Source organism: Grammomys surdaster, unplaced genomic scaffold (assembly GCF_004785775.1).
Source record: "Grammomys surdaster isolate TR1022 unplaced genomic scaffold, NIH_TR_1.0 192, whole genome shotgun sequence".
In the NCBI taxonomy this organism is placed as follows: Eukaryota; Metazoa; Chordata; class Mammalia; order Rodentia; family Muridae; genus Grammomys; species Grammomys surdaster.
Window position 1 is genome coordinate 445,060 of NW_021604637.1, and position 25,907 is coordinate 470,966.

Below are 25,907 nucleotides of genomic sequence, written 5' to 3' on the forward strand. Positions count from 1 at the left end.
GGGAAGGGAAGGGAAGGGAAGGGAAGGGAAGGGAAGGGAAGGAAAGACACCAAGCCTTGATGATACTTATCAAACTCTAAAGGGTTTCTGGAGAAAGAGGGTAGACTTTATTTGTTCATTTATTTTTATCTACTTATCTTTTTTTTTTTTTTTTAAACCAGTGCTAGGGGTTGAGCCTGGGACCTTGTATAAGCTAGGCACATACACGTGTCTAGTGACACATCTATATTTTCAATCACTGTTGGCTTTTAAAACCAAACTGCAAAAGCATCATACTCAGAGCTTAAGTCACAGGACAGAACAATGAGATTTTTGTCCTCTTAAACACTCAGTTTCAGGGATGCCTGCTGAGGTGCAGCTCAGAAATCAGAAGAGGGGAAGGGGCTCCTGGAAACCCCAAGCCACATTTCCAGAGGCAGTCACTGTGTTTTTTCTTTCCGGACCTTGCACCCCCATCTCTCCACTAAACAACACTCCCTTTGGGAATGGTCTGCCTTTGTTTAAATGTCCCACCTATTTCCTCAGTCCCTCAGGATCTCTTTTAAAAATGCCAAGCGCAAATGCCCCTAGCCCCATCCACTGCAGTGGGAGCAGACACAGGTGTGGTCAGGTTCTTCCACGGGACTCCTTGAAGAAACAGAGATGGGGGTGGGTGGCTTCTGAGCACTTTGACTTTGATCATGGTGGAGAAGGTATCCTGTAAGCTAAGGAAAGAAGAACGTATAGCACGAAGCTAGGAGAGTGATCTGGGTGTCTGGGTCTTATTTTTAGGACCCTTGGATCCATTTTTCTTTCTAAAAGATTTATTTATTTATATGTATTGAGCACAATGTAGCTGTCTTCAGACACACCAGAAGAGGACACTGAACTCCATTACAGATGGTTGTGAGTCACTCTGTGGATGCTGGGAATTGAATTCAGGACCTCTAGAAGAACAGTGTTCTTAACCACTGCGTCATCCCTCCTTCCCCATCCCCTAATCCACTCTAAATTGGCCTGCCTTCCTAGAGGTGAGAGGAAAGGGCATTGAAATATTTACCTTTCTAGTACAAGGTAGACATTTGTTACTTGCAACCAAAAGATTTCCGTGCATCTAGTACTTGGTCAACTTGGAAGGAAGCAAAGCTGTCTGTGGTCAAATGAATCTGAAGTGCTATAATTCACAGCCTCCTTTCAGAGGTCCACAGTGTATATGAACATCTTAAAGATTCTAAGGGCTGGGCGGTGGTGGCGCACGCCTTTAATCCCAGCACTTGGGAGGCAGAGGCAGGTGGATTTCTGAGTTTGAGAGTTCGAGGCTAGCCTGGTCTACAGAGTGAGTTCCAGGACAGCCAGGGCTACACAGAGAAACCCTGTCTCGAAAAACCAAAAAAAAAAAAAAAAGATTCTAAGGGGTTCCACAGGAACTAACTTATTGAATTTTATTTTTATTTACTTAATTATTTAGAGACAGAGTCTTATTATGTAACCCAGGCAGGCCTAAAATTTGTGGGGTTTCTGTCTCTGTTTTCTGTATGACTGTATGATTACAGCTATATACCACCATGGTCAAGTTCATTTCTTGAACTTTAACTCGGAGCACTCAACAGTCTCTTGAGCACCTGTGTTTGTGGTCCCCCTGGTAATGTCCCATTGAGCTGGGGATGCAGGCACACACTTTGGAAGGCCGTTAGCATGAGAGCTCCTTCCTTCTGCTCTTGCTTGCTCAATCTAGAGGAGGATCCAAATCCTCAGAATAAGAATCCCTTTGGTGGCTCTGGCTTTGTGATTGGGAGGGTGGCATTCCTCAGGTCAGATGCATGGTTTGAGAGCTGGATATGTCTCTTTGGGGTATTCTTGCCATCACAAGGGAGTGGTGGGAATGGCACTAGAGTCTGTCACTAGAAGAAACCCTGCAGTCCCTGAAGCTGACTGCTGATCATCATTTCCCTCACATGGCCCAGAAAGAGATCTCCTCTGTCCCTCCACTTCACTGGGGCAACCAGAGACACAGAAATCTTCTCATGAGCCAACCAATTCACCCCCACAGACCTTGCTGCAGCAGAACATTCGATGAGTGTCTTCTCTCGCTGACAGACTGGGAAAGAATTATTTCCACTGGCTGTTGATTCATCCAACCACCCAAGAAACATTTATCTAAAGCCTGCTATGGACCAGAAAGTGAGCTGGGGAACATCTTTCTCCTCTGAGCTGCTCACAGGTTAGGATGACACACACTGGTACCATGGCTGGAGGCTGTCAACGTGAGAGACACCTAGGAATGGCTCCCACCGTTGGAATGGCACACAGCCTTCTTGTGTGCACATTCTCATATGTATATGTACATGTATGTGTACCCCCTCCCTTCAAAAAATCCTCCCAGTGGGATTTTGAAAGTTAGTTTTGGAGTTTCTGAAAGACACGTCTCTGAACCTGGTGCTCTTCTTGAAATCTTTGGTCTTCTGTTACATGGCTACAGCCTTTTCCTGGCTTTGTCTGCTTCCTCAGCTGCTACATTTCTCCCAGTGGTTATCTGGGTTTATTCAATTGTATCCAAAGATAAACCATAAAGGATGCCCCAGTAGCCAAGACCCTGAATGGTCTGGCCTGCACGTGAATACTGAGGTGGAAATCTCCCTTCACTTTAGCTGACAGACGGTAAAATGAGCAGAGAATGCCTGCCTCTAATCCCACTCAAGAGGCTGAGACAGGAGGATGGTGAGCTTGAAGCTACAGAGCAAAGACCCTTTTCAAATGCAAACAACTATGGGAGAGAGGAGCAACACTCACTCACTAACAGAGGTGCCGGCTGGCATCTTTTCTTGAAATCACAACGATTGGCTTCTCAGCAAATCATCACACTTACAGGAAGATGCTGCTTACATCCTTGCTTTAGAGCCAGGGCTTCAGAGGTTCAATATCTGGGACCACAGAGCAAGAATCTGAATATACCTGCTACTGTCTGTTCCCAGAGCTGGGACAGGTCACCTCAACAATGAAGTGTAAAAGGAGGCAGAGAAAGCTGCCACTGGGTCCCCACTTTAGAGGAGGCCACTGCTACAGCACTGGGGATTGACAGTTCCCCGCCCTGCTTGCAGGGCTCAGCCTCCATTTGAGCATCTAGGGAGCACCCATCTGTAGGGCAGGAGCAGGATGCACCTTTGGATCTGATGAGTTTCGAACTCTATCCTCTTCAGAGGAAGGCTCCTCATTCATGTTTAATCTCTTCCCTTGAATGCATGGTTTTGTATATTCACTCAAGAATCCCAGTATGAAAGGAGTGAAATTTTTATAAAAGGGTCTTGAATGTTTTAAGATTTATTTGTATTACTTATAATTGTGTATGAGAGGGGAGTCTGTATGTGTCCATGTGCAGGTATATGGATGCCCATGGAGGTATCTTTTCTTCCTGGAGTTGGAGTTACCGGCAGTTGTGAGCTGCCCAATGTGGGACTATGTTGTTGGGGACTAAACTCAGGCCCTTTGGAAAAGCACGCCTAACTGCCAAACCATCTATCTATGCCAGGGTCTTAAAATTTTAAAATCACGCCGGGCGGTGGTGGCGCACGCCTTTAATCCCAGCACTTGGGAGGCAGAGGCAGGCGGATTTCTGAGTTCGAGGCCAGCCTGGTCTACCAACTGAGTTCCAGGACAGCCAGAACTACACAGAGAAACCCTGTCTTGAAAAACCAAAAAAAAAAAAAAAAAAATTTTAAAATCACTACCCAGTTCTTACTTGCCTGGGCAAGTGTCATCCTCTGACACCCGCAGTCAGCTCCCTTCTCACCACACAGTATCTGTGCTGAATAACCCTATGCCACTTGATCGAGATTTCTTTCAAGTAACTCTGGAAATATATCAATTCATCTAGCAGCTCAAGCAGACACAACTGATAGAAGGAGAGGAGGCAGGTCAAAGATCTCTGCTGTATCGAAAGGCAAAGGGAATGGAACAAGGCCTCGGATCTGTCTCTGGAGGAATCCCAGCGTCAGGCCTTTCCTCTGTCAGCAGCCCAGCTCCTCTGCTGGCACAGCACTGGTCTCACAGCAGAAACTGGTCTTGGCAGAGTTCAAAGCAAAGCAACAGGGCAGGGATATCGCTCAGTACTGGAGTGCAGGTTGGCGTGGGTTTAACCCTTCCTCTATCAACATAACAGTAATTACAGCCATTCTCCTCACTGTCATTATCATCAAGTAAAAGCAACAAAGCAGACCACACAGGTGGCATATTATGCTTTTCAAAGACACCCCTGTGACTCTGCAGAATCCCTACTTACTGACAGTAGAAAATGTTTTCCATTTTCTAGATAAGAAATAGGGAACTAGGGGCTTGTCCAGGTCTTCTGACTAGAAGTCTGATGCTCCTTCCGTAACAATAGTAACAACTACCACTTAGAGAACATCCTGCGATGGCAGGAAATAGCAAATGTATTATTAGACATGCCCACTTGGCTATTTTACATATTTAATCCTGGTAAATTTTTTAAAAATCTAATTAATCCTGGTAAATAAACACACAGATAAACAGAGAGGTTCCGCCACTCTGCCAAAGATCACCACTGAAGTGGTGGGATTTGGACCTGGGTGGTCTGTACTTTTTGTTTGCTTTGCTTTAGGTTAGAGATAGGCTCTCTCTCTGTATCCCTGGCTGGCCTGGAACTCGAAGAGATCCATCTGCCTCTGCCTCCTGAGTGCCGGGATTAAAGCCGTGTACTATGATGTTCAGCAATCTGTGCTGTTTTGCCACGCAGTGGGAACAGTGGCCTTGCGATCTCTGCCATGCTGCCATGTTTCATCATGCTCCTGAACAGCTGGGCCTCGGGAACTGATGCAGTCCAAGAGCCTAGATCTAATGCCCCGATGTTTGTTGAATATGAAACATAACTTATATCCGTTCATTCTGGTAGATACGTCCACAAAAGCTCCTGTCTTTCTTCAATTTCCTACAGTGCCTCTGAACCTCTTCCAGTTTCCCCTTCTTAGCAAGTAAGACCTACTGCACTGGGATCCCTGGTGCATTGACAGGCATCCTTGTAAAAGTGTCCCTCCCTCCACTTCCAACAGTAGGCTGGGAAACAGTGCTCACATGACAGCCCAGCTGCCCAGTTGCTTCTTCATGTCTCCTTTCAACTGTCACTGCTTGAGTAAACAAACAGCCTTTCCTGGCCCAAGAATACTCTGGAGCTCTCAGTCTATCTTAAAACAGTCTTTAGACAAGACAGTGACAGCATCTTTCAAGTCCTGAGAGTATCCTCCATCCAAAGTAAAGCATTTCTCATAAAATATATATATAAATGTTTTTAATGCTCTTACCTTTAAATTTTCTCCACCTCTCTAGACCATGCCCATAAAATAATTAAGGCACGCTTAATCAGCATGGCTAGATCATGCCTAGAGTGTCTACCTGCACTGTCCGTTACGTGAATAAGCTTCTGGGGAGCAGAATAAGTGCAGGTGAATGCTGGGAAGTAGATCAAAGGTCATCTCCATGGTACTAAGAGTCAGATTTCAGAAATAACTGCCAGGCTGGCCAAATATGGGAGATGAACACATGTCCACGCTCCAGCCAGGAGGCTGCCCATCTGCCTGTCAAGTGAAGGGAACTGCTCGTACCAGTTCTGATCATCCTGAGTCTTAAGAGGAAGACAGAAAAGGACAGATTCCCCAACACAGGCTGAGAGGACACCCTGGCACCAGGCAGTGGACATTTCAGTTAGGTCAACAAGGGAGGGGCCCTTAGGGTGGGACCTCCACCCATCAGACCTCAATGTTTTCTAGTGTGAATCAGCATGATGTCCTGGGAGGAATTAACAAGCTCTGGGAACAGAGAACAGGTCTGAGGCCTTGCTCTTCCCTGAATGGGTAGAGAGCATAGGCTTGAAGTTCAGAGTGTGTAAGAAGGGTGTGCGTGTGTGTGTTCACGCATGTGCCACTGCTGACCAGTGAGATCCCCAGTTCTCAGCAGACATAGATGAACGGTATCAAGTGAGGTGGCAGCTATTATGGAAGCTGGTGGAGCATCCATGGAAGAGAGTGCTCTCTACATTATTTGAAAATTTCAATAAGTCTGACATACTTTAAAAGTTTGATTTTAAAAAGACATAAGGCTAGGTGTGGTGGTCCATGCCTTTAATCTCAGCAACTGGAAGGCAGAGAGGCAAATAGATCTCTGTGAGTTCAAAGACAGCTTAGTCTACCAAGTGAGTTCTAGGCCAGCCAGAGGTACTTAGTGAGATCTTGTCTCAGGATAGATAATAAATTGATAAATAAATAGGCACAAGATCTGGCCTATAAACACCCCACTACAAAGCAGGGGAGGGAGCCCTGAATCCCCACGCCTTCTGTGGCTCTCTGGGCAGTTCATGGTTGAGGAGGAAGAGAGAACCATTTTCTTCACTGCTGTAGCCACAGGTAAGGTGCCCGAGTACCTGTAAATTATCCCTCATCTATGCTCCCGTCAGTAACTCTAAACAAACTTAGGACACCGAAAGAAAAAGACATGAGAACAAAAGGGGTCTCAGTAAAAGTGGGAGGGGGAAAACACAGGGTAATGGAGGGTAAATGTAGAAACACAATATCTCCATATATGAAAATATAATCAAAGCTATTAGTATATAAAATTAATATATATTAATGAAACCATTGTAAAAGGCCCATTTCTTTTTAAGAAAAGAATTTATTTTTAACTTTTATTTATGTGTGTATATGTGTCTATCTGTGTGCATGTCACATACACAGACCAGAAGAGGTATTGGGTGTCCTGTAGTCAGAGTTATGGGAATTACAGGCAACTGGGGACCCTCCTGATGTGGGTGCTGGAAACTGAACTCCAGTGAGAACCGCCAGAGTCCTTCCTACCGGGTCTTCTATAGTACAAGTACAGTATGTAATTGTTAGTCACAGAGCTTCTTGCTCTGGTTCACTGGAACCTAGTAGTCACTGATAACCCTAGTCTCACTTGCCTCCAGCCTCCTTGGTCTGTGCTAACCCCTGGCCAACCATTGATTTCTGTGGTCCATTTGTTGAGTCCATGGGAGCAAGTTCATGTCCATTATCATAAAGCTGTCCAGATCTATTCGTTCATTTACTTACTGGCTTATTTATTCACCTGCCTGGTTCCCCAACTGTGTGTAAGTTCCATGAAGCAGGGTTCACCTTTGTGGGTGGTCCTCACAAATGATCATCGAATGGGAGTACTGTGCCCAAGTCTGGGGCTCTGCAACGGATCACTGTGCAATGTCCTCACTTAGAAGACCAAGTTACTCCTATCCTGGGAGAGGCACTTAGGAGCTTAGACCTGAGGCCTCCAGGACAGCCTGTTGTCTTCAGTCTGTCACAGGTTTAGGGAAGTGGCAAAATATCTTGACTTTTAGAGCAAATACACAAAACTGAAAAAACAATGGAGGTGGAAACGTGAAGTCAAGGCTTTCTTCCAGCTCTGACTCTGAGCCTCAGATAAGCCCCATATTAGGTAAGCTGTGCTGGCTAGTGACCTGGATTCTCCTGTCAACTTCCTCTTTGACCTTGGTCCAGTCCTTAAGGCTAGAAGAACTCAGTTTGGAAACCACTGGCCCAGGCTTTTTTTTTTTTTTTTTGCAACTTGCTGAATGCCGAGGTTACAATCCTCGCTCCTCTGCTCCTCATTCAAATGTCCAAGCTGATTAACCACCGAGCCCCTTTTTCTGTAAAACGTGAGTGATCCACGCAGGCCACTCACTCATGGGACTGTGAAGAAGCCAGAGGACAGCGCATGTGCAAACAGGTCTCACCACGCTCCACATGAGCAGCTGCCTCACCTCACAACTTCAGAACTTCAGGTTACTGGAGACAAATACTTCAAGCACACCCACCTGGCAGCCACCTTCAGGGTGGAGTGGCTCTCTAAAGCAGTCTCAGGTCACCTGATGACAGACACACCTGCACAGGCAGGATCACGATGGTAGAACATGCCTTCCCTGGTGGCACTCACCCCCACAACCTCTCCAGATAGCTGCCCTTCCCTTCAACTACAAACACCTTGAGCTGTCACCATGAGCTCAGCCAGCTGCTGCGTTGCTCTGCAATGACACCCACAGCTGATTCCGAATTGAAGCTTTCTAATGACAAATCAGTTTTGCCCACTGGCATGGAAGGTAGAGCCACACCATTTCCTGGCCTCCCTCTAGGACAAAAGAAATCAAAGTGGAAGCCTTTGGAGGGATTAGTGCTGGCTCCCCGCCTCTGAATTCTGTTCAGTTGACGACACAGGTCTTATTCAGCTCTCATAGCCTATCAAGCAAGTCAGTTCTCAGAGCTACATTCAACATGTTATTTCTCAAACTCTAAACCTGTGTCGCTGATGTCTAGTGTGTTTTGCATTAAAAAGGGATGGATAGGAATAGGTATGAGAAAGGGAGGAAAAAGCTAACTATCCCAACGCCACACCCATTGTCAGGCGCCACCTGGATATTAGACAGCCAAAAGGCTAGCCATGCCAAGCACACACACCTGTACCTGTGGAGGATCAGGGTTTGGAGGCCACAGCATAGTGTTGTGTGAAGCAGCGTCCTCCTGTGAAAAGCAAAGGGTCTTCCTGTTAGGACATAGTGTGAGGAAGAAGCATATTCCAGGACCTTTATTTTCAACTCCTGCCCAGTGTGTTCCTGCTCTGCTTGTGGCTACTGTCTCTCTTAAGTTTATTATTGCTGTGACAAAACACTGACCAAAAGCAACTTGAAGAGAAAAGGGTTTATTGCATCTTCCAGCATGGAGTCCATCATTTAGAGAAGTCAGGACAGGAATCTGAGGTAGGAACCGACTTAGAGACTATGAAGGAGTATCATTTACTGGCTTGCTCCCCCATGGCTTGCCTCAGCCTGATTTCTTATTGTACCCAGGACCACCAGCCCAGGGTGGAACCTCCTAGTGTGTCCTGGGCCCTCCCTAATCAATCAAGAAAATGTCCCACAGCGCTGCTTGCAGGCCACTCTGGTGGGGGCGTTTTTCTCAATTGGGGCTCCTTCTTTCAAAAATGATTCAAGCTTGTCTCAAATCGACTTAAAACTAGCCAGCACAGGTACCCAGGGGAGTCAGAAAACAGAGGGAGAGGAAACTCTAGCATAAAGATGAGAGACAACCAGGGCTAGGGCTCAGCAGACTTGGCCCTGGTGACAAAGTGGATCCTTAATCTGGGGACAGAAGAACCACAAAAGTTCACATCTTTACTTCTAAGAACTCACTTTTAAGCAGAATATAAGAAATCCTCTGCTGAGGGTTGCTTCTAGATGAAGAATCTAGACAGATGTGGAAGCCTGAGCAGGACAGGAGAGTGGGAGGTACCAAAACTTAGTACTGGGGATGCAGGTGTGAAATATGGTCATGGTATGTCAAGGGGGAAAGCAGTTGGACAGGAGGATGGGATGGGTCTATATTCCCTTTGTCCTTTGAGAAATTGCTCCAAGCAATAGTGACAGACAATGTAGGGCTGTCATTGTGCTCTACTGTTTGGATAAAAACCTTGGGGTAGACTATTTCATATGTGGAAATAATATCTGACCTCATAGTGGGAACATGACATACTCAGAATGTGTCTGCTTCTTTACGAGGGTCAGGTGAGGTTGGACCATTAGCTGGGAGAAACACAGACACCTTTTTTTTCTCCCCCCACAACCCAAAGGCACTCCCTGAAACCTTAGAATTGAGAGTAATAGAGCAAGATCTAGAGGAGAGAGCTCCTGCAGTATCTACTGGAGCTCTGGACTCAGCCAATATTACAACTAGAGGCAGGGGCTTCTCAGTTCTATAACCCAATATCTCTTCTCTGGTTATGATCATCAGAAATGGCATGCCTATCTCTTAGAATTCCCTAAAGACCTAAAAAAGAAATCCACAAAGATAAATGGCCAAGCTACCAATTAACTAATTAATCAATCAAGGGATGGTGTATCAGGTGTGTAAGAGGTCAGTGGGTAGAGTCAGGATGACCCTCATCAGATTTTGATTTTTGCATGTTACCCAAGAATAGAACTGCAGGGTGAGAAGCAGAATGGTGAGAGAAGTTGAGTTGGATCTGAGTGATTCAGGAGGCTGCAGTCATGTCAGTAGAGGCATCCAAAAGACAAAAAGACGATCCCAGGGCCCCATCTCCACGAGAAGCCCCAATCTACAGCCAAACATTTCCACACTGCTTCTCTGTGGAAGGCAGACTTCATTCTGCCCCTGTAACCCTAAACACAACCTTACAAAGACCCACTGGCTCAAGCCTGATTAGACTGGAGACTTGAAAACTCCCAGATCAGGAAGCATCACCTGTGTACCCTAGGAAGGCAGAGCTAGAAGACAGATTGGGTTTGAGCTGGGAGGAGGTGGGAGGAAAGTATTTCTCCTTTAAAGCATCTTTACCTTGAAACATTAAAATAAACAGTGAAATACAGTGAGATGGTAAAAGAACAAGACAGCATCACCTTTTTGGAAAACATTTTACAACATGTATAGCAAGAACCTTGCAGAATTTCTTGCCCTATGACCCAGAAGTCCCATCTCTATGGAATCTGTGATTGGTTAATAGTAAGTATCTCATTCTAGACAGCATGATTTGTAAGAATAATAGGGAGAAAATGTAAGCTGTCCTAAATTGCCTATATTCAGGTTAAAGTTCATCTTGAGTAAGGCAGGTATGGTAGTTTGAATGAGAAAGGCCCCCATAGGTGCATGGTTTTGAGTATGTGGTCTTTGTTTTTTTGGAACTCTTTGGCAAGGATTAGGAGGTGTGACCTTGTTGGAGGAGGTGTGTCATTGGAGATGGGCTTTTAAGGCTTGGTTTCAAACATACTATTCTTTGTGTGTTTGTATGTGTGTATCTTTCTGCTCTGTGATTGTATCTAAAGATGTATGCTTATAGGACTGTGAAGGGCAGCCTGATTTCTGGTTGAGCTAGGTTTGAAACCCCAGTGACCCAGCAGGTGATCCTGCAGGGTTCCCTACAAGGGACGGTAGGCATTTGCCCATGCTCCCAGACTCTAGGCTCCTGACACAAGACCGCAGAGCTCCATAGAGTGGGGTCCTTCAGTTACATAGGACAATGCCCACTAGCCACTCCACAGGTAGAGGGCATGAATACAGGTCACAGAGCCTCAAGACAGATCTCTCTATTAATGAGATAACTAAAGGCCAGAGGGGCATAGACAATTAAACATTCCTTCCCAGACCTTCTTCCATACAAAAGGTATTTAACCCCAGACCCACCCTGAGGAAAAGGGGTATAGTTTTCATCTTTCCACCATGACAATAAACATCTTAAGACCATGAACTACTTTTCTTCTTTGGGACCCGCTGTGGGGACCAGTGGAGAAAGTTTTCAGCTACAGAGCTGCTGTCTAATCTCCGGCAGATGACCTCTCTGCATTCCCAGCCACAGAGACCACCAAACCAACCACCCAATCGAAGCAAGCAAGCCAAGCCAGCCATGACCCAGCCAAGCAAGCCGCTGCAATTAAGAAATCTCATCCCTGCAGGACCCAGCCAGAATACTCTCTCCCCCTCTCCCCTTTAGCTGCAGGCAAATCCAGCCCGTACACCCCTAGTGGTGCCTGGGGGCCCCAAGGGCCTGAGAACTCAGCCGGTTCCCGGACGGACGCCTTTTGGCCCGAGGACCTGCAAGCCAAGAGCTCCAGTTCCCTGCAAGACCTTACACACTGTGCTCCCTTGCCCCCAGAGCAGAGTCCTGCGGCTACACCTAGCCGGATCTGTAAGACCTCAGAGGAGGGATGTTAGCTGGTGTATGAGGAAGAATAGGGGCCAAAGTATGTCTAGTGCCCCTCAAGGGCTCTCAACTGATGGCCATGCCCTCCTCCACTCAAGCTCATGATGGAATGTTCCTGAAAGGGATAAGTCCAAGGAGATTGACCTGGGCCAACCCCAGCCAGCAGGCATCTTTTTTGTCTCACAGAGTATTTAAAAATAATTGAAATTGTTGTTAATAGGGTTGTGTGTGTGTGTGTTTTGTCTTTTTGGTTTTCTTTGCTTTGTTTTTGAGATACAGTCTTTCTGCTGTGTAGACCAGGCTAACCTTGAACTCTGAAGAGATCCTCTTGCCTCTGCTTCCTATTAAAGGCATGTGCCCCTATGTCCAGTTATGAACATGTCTTTAAATGTAGGATTTCTCTTCTATAGTATTTGAAAAATACAGGAGTAACCATTTTCCCACTCGTTTTGTGAGGTTAGTAATATTCAGATACCAAAACCAGACCCTAAAAATCTTTCTTATGAAGTTGGACACAAAAGTCCAAAAAATGCATTAGCAAACAAAACAAAGCACTGTAACATACTGTCAAAATAATTAGAGACTATGACCACATGAGATTTATTCCATGTATCCAAGGAAGGAAATACTGTGATTGTGTCAAGTAATGCAGAGAAATCACTAGCAAAATCCTCTTTAATAATTTTAAACCATCATAAGGTTGGGCAGCAGTAGCACATGCTTTTGATCCCAGCGCTTGGGAGGCAGAGGGAGGTGGATCTTTGAGTTGAAGGTCAGCCTGGTCTATACAGTGAGTTCCAGGACAGCCAGGGACAAGCAGAGAAACCCTGTCTCAAAAATCAAAAGACAAAACCAAAACCCAAAAAATCATAAGTAAACTAGATGCTTCAACTTGATAAAGGATGTTTGTTTAGAAAGCAAACCTATGTTCCTTAACACTAGAAAACTCAGATGGTCTCTTCTTGAGATGAGGAATAATCTCTACCCTTAGTTAACAAAGCAATGGGAGTGGTTGTCACTATAAAAAGCAAAAAGAGAAAACATGAAGCTGGTCTTTGGTACTTTGTGGGTTCTTTTTTCCACCTTTTATCCCCCCAACTTTCAATTCTCCCAACATTATATTGGCGAGAAACAAGGAAAGAAGGGAAGGGAGTGGTAGAAGGAGGGAAGAAGGGAAGGAGGAAGGGGGAGGGAGGGAGAGAGAGAGAGAGAGAGAGAGAGAGAGAGAGAGACCCTGAATCCAATTATTTCCTTTGTTTCTTCTTTGACTACTAACAAGCCACAGCCAACCTCTCTAAATGACCACCAACCACCTATCGGGGCCCTAGCATTTATCTACCCTCTGAAAAGTTCCCAAAGTTTCCAAAAAATCCGAACTTCACACAATTATAGAAACTATCTGCAGCTGGCAAAACCATGCCTCAGCTAGAGCACGAGACAAATCATAGTCAGCAGCTGCACACAATCTGAAATAGCCCTATACCCCACACCTGAGATTAAAACAAAAGCTCATTCTTATAATATTTCTGTGTTTTTTAAAACCAAATTTCCAGAATTCTTACTACAAGAAAGGATAATGAAAAACAAAACTGTTCAGAAGGGTGTCTGGGGAGTTTCTATTTACAAACATGATTTTATAGGAAATCTCAAAGAAGCAATGAAAATTGCAACCACAAAAGTCACTGAAGCTCATAACTGAGTGAACCATAGACTACACCAGCACACAAAACCAAGAGTCTACATAAAATGTGTGGACACAGAAATGATTCCTTACTGTGTATAGTCACTCTGAAGTAAAATGTAGTTCTTGGGTTAAAAACTTGGCAACACATAGGCAGGGCCTGTTTGCTAAGGATTATCAAATAGTTTGTTTTTTTTTTAAAGTCAAATAAAGCCGGGCAGTGGTGGCGCACGCCTTTAATCCCAGCACTTGGGAGGCAGAGGCAGGCGGATTTCTGAGTTCGAGGCCAGCCTGGTCTACAAAGTGAGTTCCAGGACAGCCAGGGCTACACAGAGAAACCCTGTCTCAAAAAAAAAAAAAATAAAATAAAATAAAGTCAAATAAATGAAAACACACCATGGAGTAGGAAATTTGACATAGCAAGGAAGTCAATTCTTTTCTGCTTGCTCTACTTTTTTTTTTTATAATTTATTTATTGTTTTCAAATCGTATTGCTCTACTCTTTAATATAATTCTTATCAAAATCCAGCAACTCTGTTGTAGATATAGGTTTATTCTAGTGTTTATATGGAAAACCCTGACCCAGAGCAACTAAGACAATGTCCTTTGAAAAGAATGAAGTGTGAAGACACACTCTAATTGACTTCAAGACTTAACCCATAAGCACCATAATCAAGAGAGGAATCACATCTTGCATTCTGAATGCCTATTTAACTGTACAGAAGTTCACTGAGGTGTCTAGACTTTGGATCTAGTTAACATTGGTATGATTTTTATTTATTTGCAAGGTTTTAAAAGATGAAGTTTACAAAATTTTAATCTAATTAAACAGAGTCAATGTTATAGAACAGAGAACTTAGGCTAGACCTACACAAATATACCTAACCAATTTGTGACAGACATGTGAAATCCATTCATTCATGTGGGGAAAGTGGACTGTGTCACCAGACAGAACTGGTAAGGTTGAGTGAGCTCAAACCCCATGAATCTCAGAATTGAGAATGGTAGGAATGGAGCCAACTCCCTGCCTAACTCTACCTGATCTGGAACATGTAACCAGGACACCCCACTGAAGACCATGACAATCAGTCATATAGCATAAAAACCTGGAGTTCTCTATGCTAGTAAGGTATCTAGATAGAAGCCAATGAGCTTCCCTTCCTGGGCATTCCTTCCCACAAAAGGTACTTAATCCCTGGTTCACTCTGAGTAAGGTGTATGCATTCACATCTGCCGTCTAATAAAGCACTTTGAATAAGTGTGGATTGGGGAGGCCTTAGTCTGTAAAGAGGCACACCTAAATCCCCCCAGCCCCTCCGAACTCTCCACACTCTGCTGTACCCACCACCACCTTCCTCTTCCTGCCTGGTACATGGATGCCCTGAGGGGAAGAGTGGACCTTGGACTCCCATTCCCAACTCCCAGCCGTATGCTAGCAGTGCCTGGGTACACAGGAGACTAGGAACCACAGTTGTCCCAGATTCTGCTGTTTCTCACTCGGGAAAACACGGACCGAGGACCCCCCTTACAGACTGGGTTCTGCCTCCCCTGAGTGGTGTGCCAGCTGTACTCCAGGCACCCCATTGGGCAAGGCTCTTTTCAACAAATAAAGCAAGGGCATAAACATTCATGGACAACACAATAAATGTCAAAGTAACAAACAAAATAACAAACCATCATCTTCAAGATAATGAGCACATAAACCAGAGACTGGGAGGACGTATTTGCAAAAGAAACATCTAAAAGAGAACTGCTGTTCAAAGTGTATTTAAAATTAACCCTTAAAATGCAATAGCAAGATGCCAGGCATAATGAGAACACGCCTTGAATCCCAGCACTCTAAGTTTGAGGCCAGCCTGATCTGCATAGCAAATCCCAGACCAGCCAAGGCTACATAGAGAGCCGCTCAGAGGACATGAGTGTGGAAGAGCCAGCCCTGCCTCTTGCCTGCTGTGAAGTGGTATCAGCAAGGGAGAGATCCCCCTCCCTCCATTTGCCCTTGCCACAGGCCATCAGGCAAGAGAGCTGGTCCCCAATGGGATTATGGATCAGGAGAGCTAACCCTGCCCCTTACCTGCTGCAGTACTTTGGAGAGCAGGCCCTGCATTTCACCTGGACAGCATGGTAGAGCTGACCCTGATGGTGGGGATGTGGTGAGCCGGGCCCAAGGGAGTGAGCGTGGGAGAGCTGTCCCTCACAACTTGCCTGAGGTGCAGCAGCCTGGTTGAGGGAGAGATGCTCTCTTTCACCCTCGACTCTTGTCACTTACTGCCCCTTGCCAACTACAGCAGTTAGGAGAGCTGGCCCCAGGGTCATGAGAGTGGGAGAACTGGCCATGTCCCTCAGCAGCTACAACACTTGGGAGAACTGCTCTGTACCTCACCAGGGCATCAACCAAGGAGAACTAGCCCCCAGGATGTGAGAGCTGGTGGGCTGACCTCTCAGGCCCAGATCCAGGGCTTTGAGTTGGCCCACCCCAACACCTACCCCCTTGATGGAGTGCACAAAGGGGCTGGTTCTATAGATCCAAAACTACAGGATCTCCATGACACAGGGCAACAACAGGATTATTGGAGAGGAATTCTAGTAAAGTTTTAATATTGATGAATAACAGAAGCCAGAGGCCTTGAACCAGATCAAAAAGTCATTACAATGAACATTTGCAAGCAAAGAAATGTGGACAAAAGGAACACACTGTGACACACTACAGCCTCCATGAGATTTTTTTTTCTCTGTTGGGAGGGGGGTTGCAAAGGCAGAGTTTGGGTCCAAGGGAGGGGGAGATGAACGGGATTGGGGTGCATGATGTGAAATTCACAAAGAATTGATTTAAAAAAGGTTAAAAAGAAAGAAAAAGAAAGAAATGGCTCCATGACTTTGAAAGCTCACCAAAGGAGACACACAGAGGCAAATAGCACAGGACAGGATGTTCCTTACCATATACCATCAGGAAAGTGCCAACTAAAGCAACAGTGATATGTCATTATGTACCTGTGAGGGTGACTGAGATCTAGATCTCTGCCAATACTCAACACTGGGGAGGATGGGGATCAAGAGGAGGTCCCATTTGTTAGCAGTGGGACTGTGCAATGGAGTGACATTCTCAGTAGGTGGATGGACAGCTTCTTATGAAACTAAACTTCCCCTTATCATGTGACAGAGCAGCCACACTCCTTCATATCTACCCAAAGGAGTTACAGGTTATGTCCTCCTGAGACATCAGCATGGATGTTCACTGCAAGTTTGCACAACACTTGAGAGCATCCAGGATGGTCCCGGGCAGATAAGTAAACTGTGTCCAAAAAAAGTAGGATGTTATTCAGTACAGGGGGGAGGGGAGGGGGAGAAACAGGACTTTTAGATGGATGTTGCTAAATCAAAGAAGTCAATCCAAAAATTCTACGCACTATGTAATTCTAATTATATGGCACTGTGGAAAAGATACAACTGTTGAAGCAATACAAAGAACTGTGGCTGGACCAGCAAGATGGCTCCTGGGATAAAGACACTGCCATACAAGCCTGGTAACCTGGATTCTTTTCTCAGAACCCACAAAAGGGTGGAAGGAGTGAACTGAGTCCATAAAGATGTCCTCTACACACACACACACACACACACACACACACACACACACAAACACACACACATCCATGATGTGGCATATATATATATATATATATATATAAACACACTGATGATGATAAAATATGAAAGTAACTGTTTTTGAAGATCTGCTGTTGCCAAGGCCTGAAAGATGGGCAAAGGTCAAGCATAGAGGATTTTAGGAATATGATACTCTTGCACAAAGTATATGTGGTTACATATGTCAAAGTCCACAGAATGTACACCATCAAGAATGAATCTTCACATAGCCTATGGATGGTGAGTGATAAGATGTGTCAATATGGCTTTGCCAGTTCTAACAAGCGTACCACTCTTGTGGAGGAAGCTGATAATGAGGATAGCTATGAAACAAACTAACCTAAGGAAAGAAAATAAGTCAGGTATGGGTGGCACACACCTGTAGTTCTAGCACTTGGAAAGTGAAGACAGGGGGATGAAGAGCTCAAGGCCGTTCTGGGTACTTGAGTCCCTATTGGGGTTGGGGAGCGGGGAAGAGGAGACAGAGACCAGAGACAGATAGACAGAGAGAAAAAAGGAAAAATGGATGAATCTGAAACCTAAACCTTGTACCTTATGAAAGTTAACTCATGGGTCATCATGGAATTTAAATATAAAATGTTAAACTTTAAAGATTTCAGGAAAATAGCATTTTAAAAAATCTCCAGGACATAGAGCTAGGCAGAGCACTTAGGCTTAACAGTAGAAGAACTATCTGCAAGAAAATAGATACACTGTGCCTCACTAAAATTAAAATGCTGTATTATGTGAGACCGTATTTTTTGTTTTGTTTTGTTTTGTTGAGACAGGGTTTCTCTGTGTAGTCCTGGCTGTCCTGGAACTCACTCTGTAGTCCAGGTCAGCCTCAAACTCAGAAATCCACCTGCCTCTGCCTCCCAAGTGCTGGGATTAAAGGCATGCGCCACCACTGCCTGGCTTATTAAGAGGATGGAAAAATAAGCTACAGAACAAGGAAGCCTGTACGAACCACAATTTGACTTCTAGACTACATAAAGGACTCTCAAAAGCAAACTCTCAAAACCAACACTAAAATAATAATATTTATAAAACAAGCAAAAGATATTTCATCAAAGAGATTATTTGTCCATTATCCACAGGAGATAACACTCCTAGACCCTGGTGGCTGCCTCAAAGGAGGGTAGAAATGACGGGTTACACTGACCTAGCATTGATTCTGCTCTTTGATATACAGATAGACCTATGATGAAGTTTGCTTAAAAAGTAGTCAAGAGAATAACAGTAACTAATAAAAAAAAAAACAATTACAACAGCATACTATAGTAAATGTAATGACTAGTTTCTTTTTTGTTTTGTTTTGTTTTTTTGAGACAGAGTTTCACTGTGTAGGCCTTGGCTATCCAGGAGCTTGCTCTGTAGACCAGGGTGTCCTTGAACTCACAGAGAGCTACCCACTTCTACCTCCAAAGTGCTGAGATAAAATCTGTGCACCACCACCACCCAGCTCATAACTGGCTTATTTATTACTTGTGTGTGTACACCTCTCTCTCTCTCTCTCTCTCTCTCTCTCTCTCTCTCTCTCTCTCTCTCTCTCTCTGTATATCTCTGTGTCCAGTTATGGTGCAGAGGCCAAAGGAGGCCAGAAGAGGGTACTGAGATATCCTGGAGATGGAGTAACAAGGAGGTTGTATGCTTGATATGGGTGCTGGGAACTACCACCCCCCCAATAAAAGCAGCAAATGCTCTTAATCTGTCTCCAGACCTCAATGATCTTATTGTACTGTGTGTGTCCTCCGTGTGACGGTGTAGGATGATAGTGTCTACAGGATGACTGGAGAGAGGTGCATGGTGGCACTGTGGTGTCACCTTGGGCTGCTGTGAGAGGACAGCTTGAAGACAAGCAGCAGTATGGTTGGTCTGACACCTGAGATGGCTACTAAGTGACTAACCAGGTGACCTGTGCAGCTCGCATAGCGACTCCAGTGACTGCTATCCAGTCCCAGAGAGTTCTATGGATGCTTCTCAGATGCAGGAAACTTAACATTCACCATGTACTGGTGGGCCAGTAAGAAGGCACAGCGACTGGGAAACATGGTGACCGGGACAAATCTTTACCAAACATGCAATCATATGAGCCAGAAATTGAACACTTGGGTGTCTATCTCAGAGAAGTGAAAATGCACACACACACACTCATACACGCTCACTCTCACACATATATACTCACACTCACACATACACACACTCATACTTATATACACTCATACACATACAACACACATACATACATAGACATACATAGTCACACACTTACACACTGATACACATACTCACACATACATACACACACACACACACACAGTGCATGCCTGTACACAAATGCACAAGGCAGCTTCATTTGGAATAGCCAAAAATTAGAAATAAAACAAATATGCTTTGGGGCGGGGGATGACCTGAGAACTGGATCACATCTTTAGGGCATGGACTACAACTCCACAGTGTCAGAAAACAATACACAGTAGCTGGGGCGTATTGCAAGAGCATTCTACCCGCTCAGAAAACCAGTTCTGCCAGTTCTAAAAGATAACACACTGTCTACCCTATATCTATAATATTCTAGAAATGATAAAACTGTAGAATAGTATCAGTTGCCAGAGTGGGCGTGGCTATAAAGGGCAGCAAGACCAGTCTGGCTATGGATAGGCTCCTCAAGCTTGGCCATTTCAGTGTCTTCCTGGTAAAACTGTGGAATAATTTTGTAATGCCACCCTTGAGGGTCTGTCTCTCTTTGTACTTTTAAAACGATACATAAATTTGCCACTATCTTAAATTAAAAAGCTAAAATAAATAAATAAACAAATAGATAAGTAACTAACAAGATGGCTCAATGGGTCTAAAGGCGCTTGCTGACAAGTTTGATGGCCTGAGTTTGGTCTCCAGGACCCACATGGTAGGAGAGAACTGACTCCTGGAAGTTGTCCTTTGGCCTTCACGCACGTGCTATGGCATGTGCATGCCTCCACCCAGACAATAAATAAAATGCATGCAAAAAACCATTAAAGACTTGGTAGAAAAATACAGGCTTCTGGCTTCTTTAGAACAAATAGGAAAACCTTACTGCACTGGGCCCACTTTTGCCCAGGACCACAGTCAGCTGTAGTTGGTGACAGCTGCCTTCATTAGGCTACCTGTTTGCCACAGTCCTTACCTCTCCCTATTGTCTCATACCCGTGGTTATTGCTTCTGGCCTGCCATCTAAAATTGCTGGATTTTGCCACTTTATTTTTTTCTTTATGAATTAATATTTTCCTGCCTGAGGAAAAAAATCTTCCCAGATTGATTGGAAAAAAAGAAGTGAGAAAATACACCTTGTATTTTCTTTTCTTTTTTCACGCCTTGTATTTTTTAGATGTGTGTGTGTGTGTGTGTGTGTGTCCACGCAGGCTCACTGTGTGTAGGACACTCTTAATCCTAGATGCCATTCTTCAGATACTGTCCCCCTTGTTCTTTGAGACAGGATCTCTCACTGAAACTAAAACTTTCCCAGGGTGCTTGGATCTCCACCTCCCCAGTGCTGGGATTAAAAGTGCATGCCGTATCTGGGTTCTGTATGATTGTGTGTGGGTTCTGTAGGATTGAGTTCTGGTCCAAATACATGGGGAGCACACACTTCAACTAAAGTGTTCCCCAGCTGCAGGTTGCTTCTTAAACCTAAGAAAAATCCAACCAAAGAGGCCCATACCATTAATCCAAAATTTTCACATTCTGAGATAATGGGAAAGTGTCTCTGCCTTTGTTCACCAGGGCACTAAGCTAATATCCTCAAACTTAAATAATGGCAAGACTTGGATATGTATTATTAACCCAGACTTACATGATGAAAGTTGAAAATCCATTCTCCAACTGTGAAAACCTCGTCTGACTCAAAAACAACTATTTGCATTAAGTCAGCTCCTGCATTCCTACATTTGCGAATCATTTTAATCTCTGCCTAATCCCTGGAAGCTGCTGAGTAGATACCATCTGGAAGAAACATCACAGTTTTTAAAGCACAGGATAAAAAGGAGCGCTCAGGGCTACTGAAGTACTAAAGGAATTCTGCAAATGTAATGAAGGAATGGCTCCACAGGTACAAATAAATACGCGACATGGATCCAGGCGGAGGACATGTTGTCCTTTGCCTCTCGCTGGAGCTGGAGTCGAGATGTTCGGGGGCTAGTGTAGTCTTGTCAGCAAAGAGACCTGCGTGGCAGGAGGCGGGAGAGAGCTCCCTGAACCCACCTGGTGGTCCGAGGTGCTGTTCCCGTTGCCCATGGTGACTCAGGGTGCCCAGCGTCCCTCAGAGTGTTGGTCAGAGTGACTGGAAAAAGGGCATAAACACCTGGAAAGGGAAGGAGAGCTGAGGTTTTCTCTTCTGCTCATCTCCCCAAACTCACAGCCAGACAGCGAATGTTTATCTCTTCAGCCACATCATGGAAAATCACTTTGGAAGGACTTTCTTTTGCAACATGCCACCCAGACATCTTTCCCAATACGGGCTGGCGTTTTCACTCCCCGCCCAGGGTTGGCTGCAGCTTCTGAAAGGCAAGTTTGTTCCTGAATCTGAGTTAGCGCCAGCGTGCACACGTATGCACATACACAAGTGACAACCTCCCTCCTCCACCCACAAATGCCAAGTAGCCTGGGGTACACCGCTCCCAGGAGGGTTTTCTGTTTCCAACTGTACTCAGTTTGGAAACTCAGTGCTGCTGCTTTCTCCCTGTTGGTGACAGCACAGCCTGCTGTCAAACATTAGGAGTGTGAATCTACTTCTCTCCAACACGGTTTTCCTCCTTCTTCCCTCTGAACGCTTGTTTCATCCACTCGCCTTCACTTCTGTGCATGTGGGCTCCTTGCTGAGGGAAATGGTGATCTGGGGGCCAGGCTAGGAATAGACACTCATATGAAGCTGCCGAGAGGCATTCGGTGACACATTAACAATCCTCCTAACTACATAGTGTGTCCTAAACAATTATCAGAGAGGCACTACCCCTTGCCTGACATTACTTGCTAGATTTCAGGGACCAACCTGGCATGCTTACTTTTTTTCTTTATGGAGAAGCCAAACCATAGAAACTTTAACAATCAGACACCTTTTAAAAGCTGGTGCCTTAGAGACCACCCGACACATGCAGTGGGGAGAACCAGAGTTCAACCCCCAGACCCCATATAAAAAGTCTGTCAGGGTTGTGTGCATTTGTAATCTGAGCGAGCAATCCTATAGTAAGACAGGAGGCAGAGGTAGAAGACTGGAAGGAAGCTGGCAGACCAGCTAGCCTGGAGTGGGAGCCCCAAAACAAGAGGGACCTTCTCAGCCTTGAAGTGGTGAGGAGGATTCCTGAACGTTGTCCTCTCACCCCCTAGGAGTGAGTAATAGCAGGAGTATGTCTTCAGGCGTGCATGTGTGTGTGTGTGTGTGTGTGTGTGTGTATGCACACAAACAAAAAAATAGAAATCAATTCATTAAAAAAAACTTAAAAACCTGTTGGCTTGCTTAGTCAACAAACAGGGAGTAACCAGTACATGCTATGCATTCTGAACAATCATTGACCAATAGAATATAAGTACTGTGAGCAGGTCCAATTAAAATGTGTCTGGGGACCAGGGGTGTGGCTCAGTGAAAGAGCCCTTGCCTAGAATACACAAGGCCTTGGTTCAATCCCCCAGGACTGCTAAAATGAAATACTTCAAAATGTATGGCATGGCAATGATGTCAGACTCAAGCTCGAGTGCCCTGCTCCTAACTCCTAACTCTTACGAGAATCCAGCTGCCATCAGTATCTGAAAGCATTATCGTCATACTGAGTATCATGCTCAGATCTCACTTAATATCATGACACTGAAATCACTATCAGTTTCTGGGATCAATAACTAATGTCAGATAGCTTGCTTTGCATACTTCTCCCACAAATATATCCTACTAAGCTGTAGAACGATTAAAAATATTATTTATTTTAAACTGATCGGTTCAGTTCAATTTTTATTTTCATTTTGAAGATGGTTCCTCATAAGTAAATAATGTTGCTAGAACCATTATTCTCTAATCAATTATTAACTTCTGTATATGTGCCAGGCTAAAACATGTGACATTAAATTCCATACAGTCCATTGTAATATTAAACTTTTCCTTTTTAGCTTTTTTTTGAAACTGGGTCTCTCTACATAGCCCTGGCTGGCCTGGAACTCCTATGTAGACCAGGCTGGCCTTGAACTTGCCTCTGCCTCTCAAGTGCTGGAATTGAAGGTATGTATCACAACATCAAGATGAAATATTAATTTTTTATACTCGTTTCCTAAGTAAACTAAATAATTTTGTTTAAAATTATAAAAATTAGTTTTTTTTAAAGTGCCTTTGAACTCACTGTGCTGCTAAGGATAGCCTGATCCCCCTGCCTCCATCTCCTAAGTGCTGTACTGGCTTTTTAACAGACTAAAGCAAATGGCAAATCTCCTTCTGGCATAGTATGACTGAGGCAGCAAACAGAAGGCTGTAGACTCACAATGGAACCCTCCTCTGGGGACTTCAGGACAGGCCTCCTTCAGCTGCCCCAGGCCAAAAAGGCAGGCCCCCCCTACCTGTTTCCACTTACCTGCAGGGATAGTCTGCACTTCAAAGGCCCAGGGAAAGTTCGATTTTGAACAACTGGACTTTCTCCTTATCTATTCAAAAACCTGTGAGGTCTAAGCTAAGCCCTGTTCCACTTGGACAAACAGCTGTTCCCCACCCTGGTGCTGTCTTCATACCTGGACTGTGGCTGAGTTTATAGAAGCCTTCCTGCCTGGGAATCTGCACCTCCCAGCTGGTCACTCCCAGGGCCTTTATGCCGAGCATTTTTCCCCAATGGTGACATCAGCAGAGGCTCCTTTCAGGACAGGCTTATTCTAATTATCTCTGCCCCTGATTGGTCACACTTAGCATTGCTTGCTTTTGTGCACAAGATCAGGGAACAGATCTCTTTCTAGAAAGAAGTCACATGTTCACGGAGCTTCTTGTGTACACCTGGGGAAATTCCACTACAGATACTATGGAAAGACAAAGAAAACTCGTGGAAACCAGATGACGCAGCAGTCTGGCACCCGTTGGTGTGTACAGAATGAACTTACCCAGGCGTGGTTTGAGTTTCAACTAGTGAAGTCATAAAAAAGCACTGCATGACTAGATTTGCTGATAGGCAGGCGGCCTGTCCTCTGGGATGGAGAAGACCAGCAGACCTGACAGAGCTACAGGCACCCAGCCAAATAGCCTCCTGCCCACAGTCTCCTACTCCCACAGTTCCTTCACTTTTTTTACTCCCCAGATAAATTAAAACCCCTGTAGAGAACCCCAACCTGGTGACTAGACAGAGCCACTCCGGGAAACAAGCCAGAGTTTTGTCCAAGGATCTCTGGATACCAGAAAGAATACTGCACACTCCCTGGAGGTGTTTAAGGCCCCTCCAGGGGAAAGTTGGCTGCAACAGAGTTCAGTACCCTACTTTGCATTTAAATAGAGCAGAATTGTGTAGGTGTGAGCAGATGATCAGATAACCACCCCTTTTTTCAAGCTGCACAATGAAATATTATTCAGCCATAAAAAGGAAGCTTCGGTTCATGATACAACTTTGCTAAGTGTCAAAGGCTTTGAGAAATGAATGCAGACACAGCGGGCCACACACTGTGTGAGTCTACTCATTCCACATGTGGAGAATTGCTAGAATTGACAAACCCACAGGGACAGAAAGCGAAGTTGTGGTTCATAGGAGCTAGGGGGGAAATGACAGCTGAATGGGTACAAGGGCTTACTTGATGTGATAAAAGTGTTAGAGAATTAGAGGTAACAGCTCCACCGGCAACACTCAGGAACAGTATGTGCACAGAACGTCACTGAATCACTCATTTAAAATTAAATACTTAAATTTACATTATCTGAATTTCATAATTATTTTGAGTTTTTGAGATTTATAGTCGAGGGTGGCGGTGTAGCTTAGGCTGGTCTTAAACTCCTGATTTTTCTGCCTCCACCTCCCAAGCACTGGGATCAAAGGTGTACACTGTCATGCCTACCTATAATTTTTTTTTAAAAGTTGTGTTTCACATCTTCGGGTTCTGTGTAATGCATAGTTTGGGGGTAGGGAAGAATTCTAGCACGGTTGGGGAAAGGATTGAAGAATATTTCTTTTTTTGTTTTTTTTTTAAGGTTTATTTTTATTTTATGTATGTGAATACACTGTAGCTGTCTTCAGACACACCATAAGAGGGCATCAGATCTCATTATGGATGGTTGTGAGCTACCATGTGGTTGCTGGGAATTGAACTCAGAACCTCTGGAAGAGCAGTCAGTGCTCTTAACCACTGAGCCCTCTCTCCAGTCCTGAAGAAAATTCCTTTTGTAGCTATCAACACCAAAGGTATTCAGAGGAATGAGAAACAAGAATTCTTGTCTCTATACCCTTAAATCACAGGGGAATTTTTCTAGGGTAGAGAAAAACCTCATTAAGCAAAGGTCTTGTATGAGCAGTTGCAGATGAAGAGTAGAACAAGCACAAAGCACAGCCAAAGCTGGCAATGAGCGGAGAGCCGCTCCTGGTGGAAGGGGAGAAGCACTAAAGTAGCCAACTCTGAGGGACACCGGACTCTTGATTTGGGCATGCGCAGTTCCGTACATTTCCATGACATCACTTCCTTTCACTGCCCCTCCCCGCCCCTCCAGCTCTACAGCTTATACAAAAGGTGTGTTCAAGATTTTGTCAAGTGTGAGTGAATTGAAGGTTCAGAGCCACGGAGGAACGGCTCTGAGCAGGGAACCCTGGCTGAGTGACTGAGGGTAAAGCAGGGTATGCTGTGGATTTAGATGGACACAGTGGCGAGTCACCCTCTCTCAGTACTGGTG

At 44.8% G+C, this 25,907-nt stretch overlaps 1 protein-coding gene across 1 annotated transcript in view; it reads right to left on the minus strand.

Annotated features, from left to right (window-relative positions):
- Positions 1 to 23,840, minus strand: part of Tacc2 (transforming acidic coiled-coil containing protein 2) — a 186,237-nt gene extending 162,397 nt beyond the window's left edge. Inside the window, exons 1-2 of the mRNA XM_028769369.1 lie at positions 23,783 to 23,840; positions 21,281 to 21,380 (exon numbers count right to left, since the gene is read on the minus strand). Coding sequence (XP_028625202.1) covers positions 21,281 to 21,313 — 33 coding nt within the window. The 5' untranslated portion in view covers positions 21,314 to 21,380; positions 23,783 to 23,840. The remainder of the gene's footprint in view (positions 1 to 21,280; positions 21,381 to 23,782) is intronic.
- Positions 23,841 to 25,907: the final 2,067 nt, after the last annotated feature.